At 50.0% G+C, this 13,311-nt stretch overlaps 1 protein-coding gene and 1 long non-coding RNA gene across 4 annotated transcripts in view; one reads left to right on the forward strand and one right to left on the reverse strand.

Annotated features, from left to right (window-relative positions):
* The window catches only part of LOC123811190, a 32,804-nt gene extending 27,853 nt beyond the window's left edge, over positions 1–4,951 (reverse strand). The window contains exon 1 of the long non-coding RNA XR_006784364.1: positions 4,686–4,951. This is a non-coding gene — a long non-coding RNA (uncharacterized LOC123811190). The remainder of the gene's footprint in view (positions 1–4,685) is intronic.
* INSR (insulin receptor) overlaps positions 3,065–13,311 on the forward strand; it is a 165,655-nt gene continuing 155,408 nt past the window's right edge. For 2 of the 3 annotated variants that reach the window (XM_045827225.1, XM_045827245.1), the window contains exon 1: positions 3,066–3,590. In XM_045827225.1, the coding sequence (XP_045683181.1) occupies positions 3,491–3,590 (100 nt within the window). In that variant the 5' untranslated portion in view covers positions 3,066–3,490. Of the gene's footprint in view, positions 3,591–13,311 lie in introns of all 3 variants that reach the window. The other variant, XM_045827236.1, reaches the window with a different exon arrangement.

The following is a 13,311-nucleotide window of genomic DNA, read 5'->3' on the forward strand; positions in this document are numbered from 1 at the left end:
ACAGTGCATCTGATAGGTTGGCTATCTCTTCATTGCTGAGTTATATATTTTCTGGAGCTTTTATTAGTTCTTTCATTTGGTCCTTTTTTTTTTTTTTTTTTTTTTTGGTCTTAGGGTGCCTGTTACATAGTAAGAGGCAGAGCCTTAGGTATTCATCAGGGCGGGGCAATCCAGTTGGCTGCGTTGTGGTGTTGCCTGTGAGGGAGGGGTCAGAGAGGGAATAATGCTGCTTGCTGGGCTCTCCACCAGCTTTCAGTAACTTCCCCCACTACCCACAAGCAAATTTGGTCCTTCTGATGCTGATTCCCAGGTGGGTGGGTTTGTGTACACTCTAGGACCCTATGGGTCTTTCCAATGAACTCGTTTTTGCGGCTAGGAATTTCTCCCACTGCTGCAACCCCTACAGATTTTTACAGTCAGAGGTTTTGAGGCTTTATTTCTTCTGTGCCAGAACCCTGGGTTTTGTAGTCTGTCTTGCTGCTCAGTTGTTCCTCCCAGTTTATCTGCATGCAAATGTGGGACCATCCACTCCACCAGCTGCCACCTCACCTGCCACCTCCCTGAGAGTCCTCTCCAGGGACTCTCACCTCACCCGGCTGCCCATCTCTGCCCCTCCTACTGGTCTGGATGAATATTTCTTCTTTAACTCCTTGGTTGTCAGACTTACATACAGTTCAATTTCCGATAGTTCTGGTTGTTTTTTCTTTTTAAGTTTGTTGTTGTCCTTCTTTTGGTTGTGTGAGGAGTCACAGTGTATCTACCTATGCCTCCATCTTGGCTGGAAATCTCTATTCCAATGATTTCAATAAAAGGCAGAGGTTGACTTTCAATTTCAAGGTGCTTGCTTTTGTGTGTGTGTGTGTGTTTCTAGAGGACAGCATGTCCCTTTTCACACCTTTTTCTGCATATGCTGTGTCCCTATAGTTGTGATGGTGTTTGTGACTCCCGAGGGTCACAAGGAAGCCCACAGCTCTGTGTAGGTTTGCACAAGAAGGAAGGGGAACAACATTATCAAATGCATACTTGTTGCAATTCTGGGACTGCAGTGGCCTTCAATTTCTTTTCCTTGGGTCCATTCTTACCGCATTGCCAATGGAGACAAATTATTGGGAAAGATAGCTGATTATGTTAACCCTTTTGTGTAAACCCTCTAATGCCCACCCATTTCTTATAGGATTAGTGTGACAGGAATCCTCAACATGGTGTGGTTGAGGTTCTGCTCCTTCTTGTCCAGCCCATGAATTCAACTTCCTCTTTCATACCTGTGCTCCAGGTATGGCACCTATTTCAGTTATAAGAATACCTGTTTGTCCTCCTCTGGGTCTTTGCACATGCTGTCCCCTCTACCTGGAACACTTCTCTGATACTTCCCATGGCTGCTTACTCCTCATCTTCAGATTTTAGTTCAAAATCACTTCCTTGGAGGAACCCCTCACCCCCTATGGTTGTTTAATGAATGGTGCTCTTCCCCCACTAGACTGTGAATCTACAAGGAAATGGATCATGTTATTTTGCTTACTGTAAATCTCCATTACTTATTGAATGTTGATACTTTCATTCAACAAATATTTATTAAGCAACAGAAATATCAGGCACTGGGTATAAAACAGTGAACAAGATAGATGAGGTTTCTGCCTTTACAGGGAGGGGAGAACATACACACATGCAGAACAAACAAAAAATTCAGGTGGAGATACAGGTGTGATGTGAACAGCAGGGAAAGGAACAAAGGGATGAGGGGAGGAGCATTTACAAAGTGTGGTCTGGGAGGGCTCACTGGATACAGGCAGGGGAGCCACAAGGGCAAAGGCCTGGAGGCAGGAATAGGTTCAGTGCCTTACACGAGCAGCTGGCCAGGGTCCTGGCAATCTAAAAAGGCAGGCCTTGGGCCTAGAGCTGTGCTGGTTGGCTTCTCATGCTCTGCTTCTCCTGCAGCTCACCAAATCTGACAGGCAGGTATTGTTACATCCGTTATGCAAGAGAGGCCAGCTCGGAGAGAGTGAAGTCAGTGGTTCAAGGTCACATAGGAAGTGAGGCCTGAGGGAGCCAGATTCTTCCTTCTGTCTGGTCTCCTATACTGAAGGTGCCTTACCTCCCTTCATAAGGTGAGCTGACCATCATCATGATCTATTTGTGAATGACATTTACTCGATATTCAGGCACACAGGGAGTTCAGGTCTGCCAATTGAAAATTTGGTGTTCACCTGCAGGGTACCCAGGATGTCTAGAGCCTGGTTGTCTCACTTTGGTGAGATTCTGCACATTCTCCCAGATGTTATTTTTCCAACTTGAAAAATAACGACAGGGCACCCACAGAACTGGGGCCTGGAGCTTATTGAAGGCAGGGGCTGTGCACATCAGGGGCCTTCTGTGAGGCTGGGAGAGAGTGGGGGTGGGGGTCGAGGGAACATGGGGCCCATCCTCTCAGGTGGGGTAGGGGGCTCTAGGACCAGACTCGTTGGCTGGGCTGAGAGGACACTTAAGGGAGTACCAAAAACCCAAGTGACCAAGATGAATCATATTTTAATGTAGTATTAAAAATTTTATTCATTGATTTTAGAGAAAGGGAGAAGAGGCAAGAGGAAAGAGAGGGAGAGAGGGGGAAGAGAAAGAGAGAGAGATTAATTTGTTCCACTTATTTATGCATCCATTGATTGCTTTTTGTATGTGCTGACCTGGTATCAACATGCAACCTTGGCCTTCTAACCAACTGAGCGACCTGGCCAGGACTTAATGCAATATTTTTAAAAAATCAAAAGGAATGCCCCAAAGGCCATGAAGAACAATATAGCAAAATGCGTTGGGCATCAGGGGCGCCCCCACGCTCTCAGACTGGGCACTCAGTCTGGGCAGGGATCTGGGGTATCCCCTGCGCTACTGCGTGACGAGGGCCTCCAGCACCGGGGCCGGAGAGCTCAAGGCTGAGTGGAGGGGAGGGACTGCACCTCCTTCTGTCGGGCCTCTCTCAACCCCTCCCAGGCCCCTCCTTAGGCGCCGAGTCCCTTCCGAGTTTAGATCCGGGCCGCCTTTTCTCGCCGCCTGCACTGGGCCCAGCTGACGCGCTACGTTGTTTACGGGTCGAGCGGCCCTTGCTCCTGCCGCCCGCTACCCGCCAGCTTAGGTCCCCGTCTGTCCTTCTGTCCGCGTGTCTGTTTGTTCAGGCGTCCGCAGATCGTGGCCCAGAGTGTTCGGGGCCAAGAGCCAAGAGGCCCAGGGGGCAGCGCGGGTATCCGGGCCCTGAGATCACTGAACGGAGCCCGGGCCTCAGTGGCCTGGGGTTGGGGCCGCGCCGCTGGATTTGTAGTGGCTGAGGCCGCGCGCCCCTCTGGGGGGACTAAATCAAGGGCCCTCACCCGGCGGGATCCGCGGGCCGTGGGCTGCCGGTGTGGAAGAGAACTCACGGCGCCTCCCGGGCAGCCACCTCGGAGCATGACCCCAGCGGTCAGACGCCGCCTGCTCTGATCCGCCGGGACTCAGCGCTCCTGCAGCCATGGGCGCTGGGGGCAGACGGGGGACGGCGGCCACGCCGTTGCTTGTGGCGGTGGCTGCGCTGCTGGTGGGCGCCGCGGGCCACCTGTATCCCGGAGAGGGTAAGTCTGGGGTTTCGGGATTGGGTGGGAAGCAGCGTGGTGGGGAGGGGACCCCTTACCAAAATGGAGCCGCAGTTGGGGACTCAGAGTCCTCCTTGGTGGAGGGCGGGTAGACGGGGTCGTTGCTTGGGCTCTGCAGGGGCAGGAAGCCTCTGACCTTGGCCTTTGCCTGTCTGGGCTCCCGGCTTTGAGCCCCTGTGCGGACCCCAGACTGGAGGAACCTTCCCCCAGTCCTCACCCCGCGTTGCCGCGGGCACCTCTTGCTAGCGCGCCTCTGATCCATGCCAGGCCCTCTCGTAGCCCAACTCAGTCCTCCCTGGGTCGCCTTTAAATGGTGAGATCCCTTGGTCTGGGCGGCCTCTGATAACCCTGTGCCCTGGGTACACGCAGTTTGCAGCCAGAGTCGAGGGGGACGGACTGGGGGTCCTTTGGGGTCCCTGCTGGTAGGTGGTACTGCCAGGGTGGTAAATTGTAACATACCCCCCTCTTCCAGAGATCTAGGCCCTTGGCCACCTGGGACTTCAGATCCATGTTTACACTTTTGGCTCCTGTCTCCAGATGTCCAGAGGCAAACTCCAGTGCTGTGGCAACAGCACGGTAGTACTAGTAGGAGCAGCGACTGTTGTTACTAGGTTTATTATAATCAGCGTCTCTCCAAATGCCACTGCGTTGGGTCACCTTATCTCTGGATTCTCACAGTGGCCTCTGGAGGCAGACAGTACTGTTCACCCATTTCGAAGAGGAGTAAACAGGCTCCAGGAGCAGACACAATTTACTTGCCCGGAAGTCAGTGCTGGAGGGAGGACTTGGACCTCTCTGTGTAAGGCTTCATGTCCTGTGTCTCCCTGCTCACCTTTCTACCACAGCTCTGCTCTGCATGGAAGGGCTTCCTGTCGGCCCCAGGAGGTCTGTAACCGTGGGTGAGCCTCTCAGTCCACCTAGTCCTTCCTGGGCATCCCTGTGCTGGCAGCAGGCCAAGGCAAACCCCCAGCCCCAGCAAGACTTTATGCTGGTGGGACAGTGGCTGGAGAATCAGTTAAGAGGATATAGCTGGTGTGTTTCCCCAGGGGGTCTGAGGCCCCACTTTAAACATACCTGTTGGGTTCCTTCAGATTTGTCCGTGAAAGGAAATCAGTCTTGATGATGAAGGACTTGGGAAGGGACCAAAGCTCCTGAAGTCCGCGCTGGGGAACGAGGCCCAGGGGAAGGCGCGCACAGGTCCTGGGACGGAAGGAAGTCCGATGAGCGCCACTTCCAACTACACAGTGTGTCGAGGCCCTTGAGTGCCTGGTATACCGTAGGCATTCAGTGAAGGGTGGCAGTCGGTTTGGGTTCTTGTTAAGAAAATCTAAGACGCGTTCTTAGACCTACCGCTGGCTTTGTGTCTGTGCGCGCGCATGCGCGACTCCCTGCGGCTGTTTCTTGGGACTACGGTAATTAATTACGGATTTGTGCCTGGGCTTATAGGGGTCAGTGGATGGCATTACCCCTTCTTTACGTGTATACAGTTTCCACAATGGCAGAGGCTTATGTTTCTTTCCTTCACGGCTGCATTTCCAGAGTCTGGAACTGTGTCTGGCACCTAGTAGGTGTTTGGTAAATATTTGTTCTTGATTTGGCTCCTACCTCGTGCTCCCACTGGTACTCCTTTATTCTCCAGACAATGCTGAACTACTAACAATAGCAAATACGAGATGGGTGCTGTTCTATATGGTTTGCATATGTAATTCCAGTTAATCCTCACCACCACCCAGTGAGGTAGTATGGTTTATTGCCCATTTTCCAGAAGGTGAGGAAACTGGCTATAGAGCCAGCTGGAGGCGGAGCTGGGATCGGAACCCCACCCAGCCTGGTCTCTGCACACTGTCTTCTTACCGAGCAGTTCTTCCCTTGGGTCTGGGACTCTGTACCCTAGCCCTGCAGTAATAGTTAACAAAATCCTATCAAGTGAATAAGATAGGGTGCCCCTGGGAGGTTTGGGGAGGGGGGGGAAACTTTATAGATCATTAATCTCTAAAGTCATGCAGTAGGGCATTCTGGCTTGGGTGGGGAGTGGGGGCAAGCAATGTGATTTTTAAGGAAGGAGGGACTTTTTCTCGGAGTTGTCCTCAGCCCGAGTTCATCTTCCGTGGAGTCCCTGTTGCTTTGCTAAACTGGGCAGTGGCCTTCTCCTTGGGTTAGCTAGCTCTGGCCCAAGATTACCCGTGGGCACTGTCAAGTGAGAGAAGAGCTTTGGGGAGTCCAGTGACTTGGCTAATTGGTGTGGGACACTTGCTTTCAGATCCCCCTATTTCTCAAGGCAGTGTGAGATGTTTTTGTTGTGTCCTCTCTCTCTTTTTATGGGGATTTTGAAGATTTAATTTTAGAGAAAGGGGGAGGAAGGGAGAGAGAGGGAAACATCAGTGTGTGTTTGCTTTTCGTGTGCCCCCTGCCGGGGACCCAGCCTACAACCCCAGGCATGTGCTCTGACTGGGAGTCAAACTGGTGACCCTCCTGATTCACAGGCCAGCACTCAATCCACTGAGCCACACCAGCCAGGGCTTTTTTTTTTTAAGATTTTATTTATTTACTTTTAGAGAGAGGGGAAGGAAGGGAGAAAGAGAGGAAGAGAAACATCAACCTGTGAGAGAGATGCATCAATTTGTTGCCTCTCATATACCCCCAACCCCTAAGTGGGGACCAGCCCACACCCAGGCATGTGCCCTGACTGGGAGTTGAACTGGCAATTTTTTGGTTTACAGGCTGGCACTCAATCCACTGAGCCACACCAGCCAGGGCTGTTGTGTCTTCTAGTGTGCGCTCCAGGGTCCTAGAAGCAGAGTGTCCACCTGTTCAGTCACCTTCTTGGTGTGATTCCTAACCTTTACTTCCCCGGGAGACCTGCCCCTTGTCTCTGACCACCTCACTCATAGAGGTCATTGGCGTGAGCCTCCTGGGGTCCCCACCTTACCCTTTCCATCACTGACTTTCATCTTTTTTTGATTAGAGCACTACTTCTCACTCTCAGTGACCTTGACATTTGGGTTTGGGTTCTGTTGATTGTGGGTTATAAGATGTTGAGCAGCGTTCCTGGTCTCCACCCACTAGATGCCAGTAGCACCTCCCTTACCCCAGTCAAGACAGCCAACAGTGCCTGCAGACATTGTCTCCAACTGAGAGTCCCTGCATTCAAGGAGATAACTTCTCATCTAGTGCATTTACCCACCTGGGTCCCTGCTCTCTCCCCTTTTTGTTCCGGGATCGCCATCTGCCCATCTTCCCCTGAACTCCATTACTCACCACCCACCTCTGGCCTTGCCCCGAAATCCCTCCTCACCCCCATCCCCTTCTTGCTGGTCCTCACCACAGTTGCTGTGTAACCTTTCACCCACTGCTCTGCCCCTGGCATCTGGCTTGTGTCTCCATTGCTTTGCTGATGGCTCCAGAGATGGTAATTCCTCACCTCCCAGTTTCGTTATTTCCTGCAGCTTCACCCCAGTTGACCTCTCAGTGCCACTGCCCGCTCGCTCCTGGAAGGCACAAGCTCCTGGAAGGTTTTTACCTACAACTGGCTTCTCCTGGTCCTCTCTCTTCCCCTCTTCTGCCCCCCTTGTTTCCCCCCTTCTTTTAAAAAAGATTTTATTTGTTTATTTTTAGAGAGGGGAGGGGAGGGGGAGAGAAACATCAGTGTGTGGTTGCCTCTCCCGTGCCCCCTACTGGGGACCTGGTGGGAATTCAAGGGGCAACCCTTTGGTTTGGAGGCTGGCACTCAATCCACTAAGCCACACCAGCCAGGGCCTCTGTCCCCTTTTGGGCTAAGATGTCAGTGCTCCTCACAGTGGGTCAGTCCTTATCCTGACCTTTTCTCAGCCCACTTTAAACTTATATATAGTCAAACTCTTTCATCTAGAACAAGAACCAGCAAACTGAAATGGGGGGTCCAAATCCTACCCATTCACGTCTGTTTTTATAAGTAAAGTTTTATTGGTAGTGGCCATATTCATCATTTATGCATCACTTGTTGCTGCTATTGTTCTCCCACATAGAGGCTATTGCAAACGCATGGCCTGCAAAAGTTTACCCTTTGGCTCCTTACAGAGAAAGTTTGCTGACTCTTGATTTAGAACCAGCTCCTTGAGGATCACGAGTGCATGCCTGGCCAGCCGCTCCTGTGGTCCCTGGGTCAGTGTGGATGAATCCAGTCATGTGAAACACCTGGGGACGGAGTGTCATTTTCTCTACAGAGCAAACCCTATTAGATGAGTGGATACATTTGCTGTGCTGAACGAATGGGTTCTGATGGTGAGAAAGTAACGGTGGTGCCCCCTCGTTAGCTATTATTGCAGGAGGATTCTGTGCTGTTGGCTCTGCCTCTAAAGCCTAAAAGAAAGTGGCATCTGCCATGAGCTTTTCTCTCAAGACTCCTTGTGTTAATTTCTATTAAAAGTAAGTAACAGGTAGCTTGGTTTATGTTTTGCAGTTGGACTGTACTTATGTTTTTTAAAATATAGAATAACAAGTAATGCATTTTTTAAACAAATACCTTTTATTTTTTATTGTTGTTCAAGTACAGTTGTCTTCATTTTCCCCCACCAATCCTCACCGCCGCAGCCATCTCCGCCACCCACCCTTGATCCTTCCCAATTTGGCTTTGTCCATGGGTCCTTTATACATGGCCCTTGATAGCATTTTCCCCGTTTTCCTCCATTATTTCTTTCCTCCCTCCTCTCTGGTTACTGTCAGTTTGTTCTTTATCTCAGTGTCTCTGGTTGTATTTTGCTTGCTTGCTTGTTTTGTTGATTAGTTTCCACTTATAGGTGAGGTCATATGGTATTTGTCTTTCACTGCCTGGCTTATTTCACTTAGCATTATGCTCTCCAGTTCCATCCATGTTGTTGCAAAGGGTAGGAGCTCCTTTCTTTTTGCTGAGTAGAATTCCATTGTGTAAATGTACCATAGTTTTTTGATCTGCTCACTTACTGATGGGCACTTAGGCTGTTTACAACACTTACCTATTGTAAATTGTGCAGCTATGAACATTGGGGTGCATAGGTTCTCTTGAATTGGTGTTTCAGGGTTCTTAGGATATAATCCCGGCAGTGGAATTGCTGGGTCAAAGGCAGTTCTATATTTAGTTTTCTGAGGAAATTCCATGCTGTCTTCCACAGTGGTTTACCGGTCTGCATTCCCAACAGTGTATTAGGGTTTCCTTTCCTCCACAACCTCGCCAGCACTTGTTGTTTGTTGATTTGTTTATGATGGCCATTCTGACTGGTGTGAAGTGGTATATCATTGTATTTGTAATTTGCATTTCTCTGATAGCTAATGATGCTGAGCATCCTTTCATATGTCTCTGGGCCCTCTGTATGTCCTCCTTGGAGCATTTTTATTGCAAAAAAATAGAAAAGTATAGGGAGGAAAAAACTACTTAATTTCAGATGTATCTTTAAAAGTTTTTTAAATAGTCATACAGTAAAATTGACTCTCTTTTTTTTGTTGCTGCAGTTTTTAGTTTCAGCAAATGGTGCAGAGTGTTGTGTGTCTGTCCCCACAATCAGGATGCACAGCAGTCTCTTCCCTCGTGGCCCATCTGCCTTGGGCCCCCATTCATCCTACCGGTCCATGCCCCTCACTCCCCACCCCCACAACACTAATCTCTTCATCCCCCATTTTCTCCAGACTTTAAAAAATATCTTATAATTGGCTTAATAGTCTTAGAGTTGACAATTTTAACTTAAGGACCTATTAGATCCTCATTGTTCCTGGATTCCATATTTTGAATTCACTATTTGATAGAATTTATTTGTAACTCTATAATCAATATTCAGAGCAGCTTTGTGGTCACTCTCAGACAGGGCACTGAAAAATTTGCCGTGGGAGTCCCAGCTGCAATCAGTTGCTGCTGGGTCTGCTTTCTGGCTTCAGCTTTCCACGTGTGGATTCATACAGTCCTCAAGAATTAAAACAAGGGTCCTTTTTGTGGTATATTGACTGCTATGTTTTCCTAATTTTTGTGCTTGGTGGTGATTTTGTTGTGTAAAGTGGCCCCCATGCACAGCACTAACGTGCTGTCCAGCGCCCGACAGGGTGAGAAGGCTGCGGCGGGCCTCTGGAGGAGCACCGTGCTGCTCAGATGTCGACGACACTCCTTATTTGGTGCTGACTCCACAGTGTATATTAGGTAAAGTGTTTTGAGCAGGGTCTCCCTTTGTTTGGTAGACCCTGGTCTTGTGGGGGGTTGCCCCAGTGGCTTTTGGAATTTTCTAAACATTTTATTTCCAATAGAGCAAGCTGCCCTGTTCTGTGTTGCCAAATGCCGATGGGATAGGAGTTCCAGTTGGAGTTTAAGTCAGACTTGCGAGGATTTAAATTTGATTTCCAATCTGGGTTTTTCTTCCAGTTTCATAAGGGTATGGTGTGACGTCATGGTTGTACAGTCACCTGTGTTTTGCGTTCCCAGGAAATGCTTGCTTCTCTTTCATGCTCTTTTGGGAATGTGGAAACACAAGTGCTTCCCAACCCCTGCATCCTTGATGGGGTGGGAGAAGTGGTGCTTGGTCACGAGGGAGAAAGACAGTGCGGCTGCACTGTGTCCTGGGGGCCTTGCCAGGGGTCCTTGTTACCAGCCTGTTTTCAAAGATGTGTTCTCCCTTGCAGAAGGCCAGAGAAGGGAGGTGTGTTGAGGTGTTCCTTCCCAGGTGTTCCCAGGGGCATCATGTCAGAGCCATCTGCCACCACTTCTCCTGGCTCTCCTTCCTGTCTCCTCTGGCACTCTGCATCCCCAGTGTAAACGAGGAGGTGGGACTCCTTGGGATCTTGGGGTGCGATATGGGATGTTGAAACCTACGGTGCTGACTGGAGGAGTTAACTTGGGTGCACCCAGGTTTTCTGCAGTTTTCAGATATCGGAGATGTTGGTGTCAGGGTGGCTTCAGGTCTCTGGCCCCCTTTCTAGTTCCCTGTCCCTAAACATTGTGCCCTCCCAACCTTCTCTCTCATCCTTTTCTCCTCTCAGTTGCCCTGTCTCCTCCTCGTTGTATCACCTATTGTCACCACTCCTGCTAGCACTCAATCACCCCTTTCCACAAGTTCCAGACCCACACCTTTCCAACATCCCACATCCACCCCACATCTGTGAGCACCCCCAAGCCATCACACACTCAACACACCCCAAACTGAGCCTGTTGTCCTTGCCACCCCTAACTGGTCCTGTCCCAGCCTCTCCAGGTTCATTAATGACCTCCCTCACTTCTCCTTCCTCTCCTCCACCTCCCTGGAGACCAAGACCCAGTGATTCTAATTCCCCAGCAGCTCTGTGATCTTTCCCTTCTTTGCCCACTCCTGAGACGGTCCCTATGCCCTGTCCTGTGCAGTGGTGGTCCCAGCATGCTCCATTCAGCCCTTCTCCACTCTGCTGCCAGAGCGATGCTTCTGCAACCTCCTGGGGTCCCTCCCTGGCCTCTGGCTCTGTCCCTCCCCCTGGTACTGGGTCTGGCTGCAGCTGCGTGCAGCCTCACTGAAGCGCGTGGCAGCAGCTCCTGGGGCTCCCTGTTCTGTGTGCATCTGCATTTTTACTTGAGTTTTTCTGTGCTCCAGACATTCTTCTCCCTCCTTTTCATCCACAGCCACCTTCTTCTTCCTCACAGATGCTGGTCAGAGGTCTTCCATTCCTCCCTGGCCTCATCGCCCACCCCTTCTCTTTCCCTTTCAGCACAGACTGGGAGTAGCCCTCTGGGTCTCCATAAGCATTTGTCTGTATGTCAGAGATGTGCTCCAGGACCCTTCTGGTCCTCCGGCTACTCATTTCCTCTCCCCAGAGACAACCAGCATTGCAGTTTCCTTTTTTGGGACATGTTTACCCTTCTAGAGACTAGTGTTTGCATATATTAGCAGACATGCTTGTGTATGTAATCCACATAAGTAATAGCATATCACACAGACTGATTATTTTTTTTTAAAGATTTTATTTATTTTTAGAGAGAGGGGAAGGAGAAGGAGAGGGAGAGAAACATCAATGTGCAAGAGAAACAGAGATTGGTTGCCTCTCTCATGTACCCAGCTGGGGATCTGGACCACAACCCAGGCATGTGCCCTGACTGGGAATCGAACTGGGGACCTTTCAGTCCACAAACCAGTGCTCAATCCACTGAGCCACACCAGCTGGGGCTGGTCATCTTGTTCTTTACTATTAAGATCATATCCTGGAAATCTTTCCATATTACTCATTAGGAGCTTCCTTGCTCTTTTTTGTAGCTGTGTAGTATTCCATCCTACCAGAGGTCGGTACATAACAGCTGTGGGCCAGATGTGGTGTGCCACCTGCTTTTGTACAGCCCCTGAGCTGAGAATGGTGTTCACACTTTTAAATGGTTGAGAAAACTATCTGTGGCCCTGACCGGTGTGGCTCAGTTGTCAGAGTGTCATCCCACAAAGTGAAAGGTCACTGGTTTGATTCCCGGTCAGGGCGCATGCCAGGGTTCAGGGTCTGGTCCCTGGTTGGGCATGTACAAGAAGCAACCAATCGATGTTTCTCTCTCATACTGATGTTTCCCTCCTTCTCTTTCTCCTCTCTCTAAAAAAACAAAATATAAAAAAAATCCCGGCTATGATTTGGTGACACATGTAAATTATATGAAATTTGAATTGCAGTGTTTCTAAATAAAGTTTACTTGGAGCACACACGTCACCTGTTGTCATGGTTTTAGTGCCACGAAGAGTTGAGAAGTAACTGAGATGGCATTGCCCACAAAACCAAAAACATTTGCTGTTTGGCCCCTTATAGGAAATGTTTGTTGACCCCTGCATTCTATCATTGGTTCTTGGACCTGATCATGCATCGAGGTCACCTGGAGGGCATTGTAAAATGCAGGTCCTGGGGCCCCCCAGCCCCGGAGTTTCTGAGTCAGGAGGTCTGGAGTGGGGCCTGAGAATTTGCTTGTCTAACAGGCCGTCAGGTGATGCTAATGCTGCATCCTGTGGAAGGATCATCATTGGTTTGACAGGTCCTCTTTTGATGGACAGCTGTGTTGTTTCAGTCTTGGGCCGAATGGATCAGGCTGGGTTGGATGACCGAGCACAAGGCTCGTGATACATGTCTGCCCACAGCAGACTGCCAGAACAGGAGTCTTGGGAGCTGTAAGGCCTCTACCTCTCCTGACTCCACAGTGCCCATGCCCAGCATGATGCCCAGGAAATATTTCTTGAATGAATAAAGGAGTGATTTTCACATGGCTGACTTGCAGTTCCAGAACCTGCCATCTGCTGCAGCTGCCCGTGTCTCCTTTATGGAAGTCAATTTTGAGGGCCAGTCTTCCAGGCGGGCAGAGAATCTTAAGGGCATCTAACAATGCAGTGTGCCCAAGTCCTAATCTCTGAAGGTAATACATCTGGGAATCTGGGATATACACCCGTGTATATCCAGACCACATGTCTCTTCCCCTCCTCACAGCCTTGATCATGCTGCTGTCTTTGTTTACAGGTGAGGAAACCGAGGCTCGTAGCAGCTGAGGCTGTGACTCAGGCCACAGAGCTGGCAGGTGCCAGTGCCAGGGTGGGAAGCCTGGTCTGTTGCGTTTCTGGGGTCCCCCCAAACCAGAACAGGTGGTGGCCCAACCCCTGTACCCAGGCTTGTTGGTGTGGAGCCCTGACCTTTAGAGGGAGCCGTGTTAAGACTGGAAAGAATGCAGAGAGGAACATGTGACCCCAGAATAGGTTCCTGGGGAGCATTTTAAGAACGCTGCTTC

Source organism: Phyllostomus hastatus, unplaced genomic scaffold (genome assembly GCF_019186645.2).
Source record: "Phyllostomus hastatus isolate PE091 unplaced genomic scaffold, TTU_PhHast_1.1 phas_contig_150, whole genome shotgun sequence".
In the NCBI taxonomy this organism is placed as follows: domain Eukaryota; kingdom Metazoa; phylum Chordata; class Mammalia; order Chiroptera; family Phyllostomidae; genus Phyllostomus; species Phyllostomus hastatus.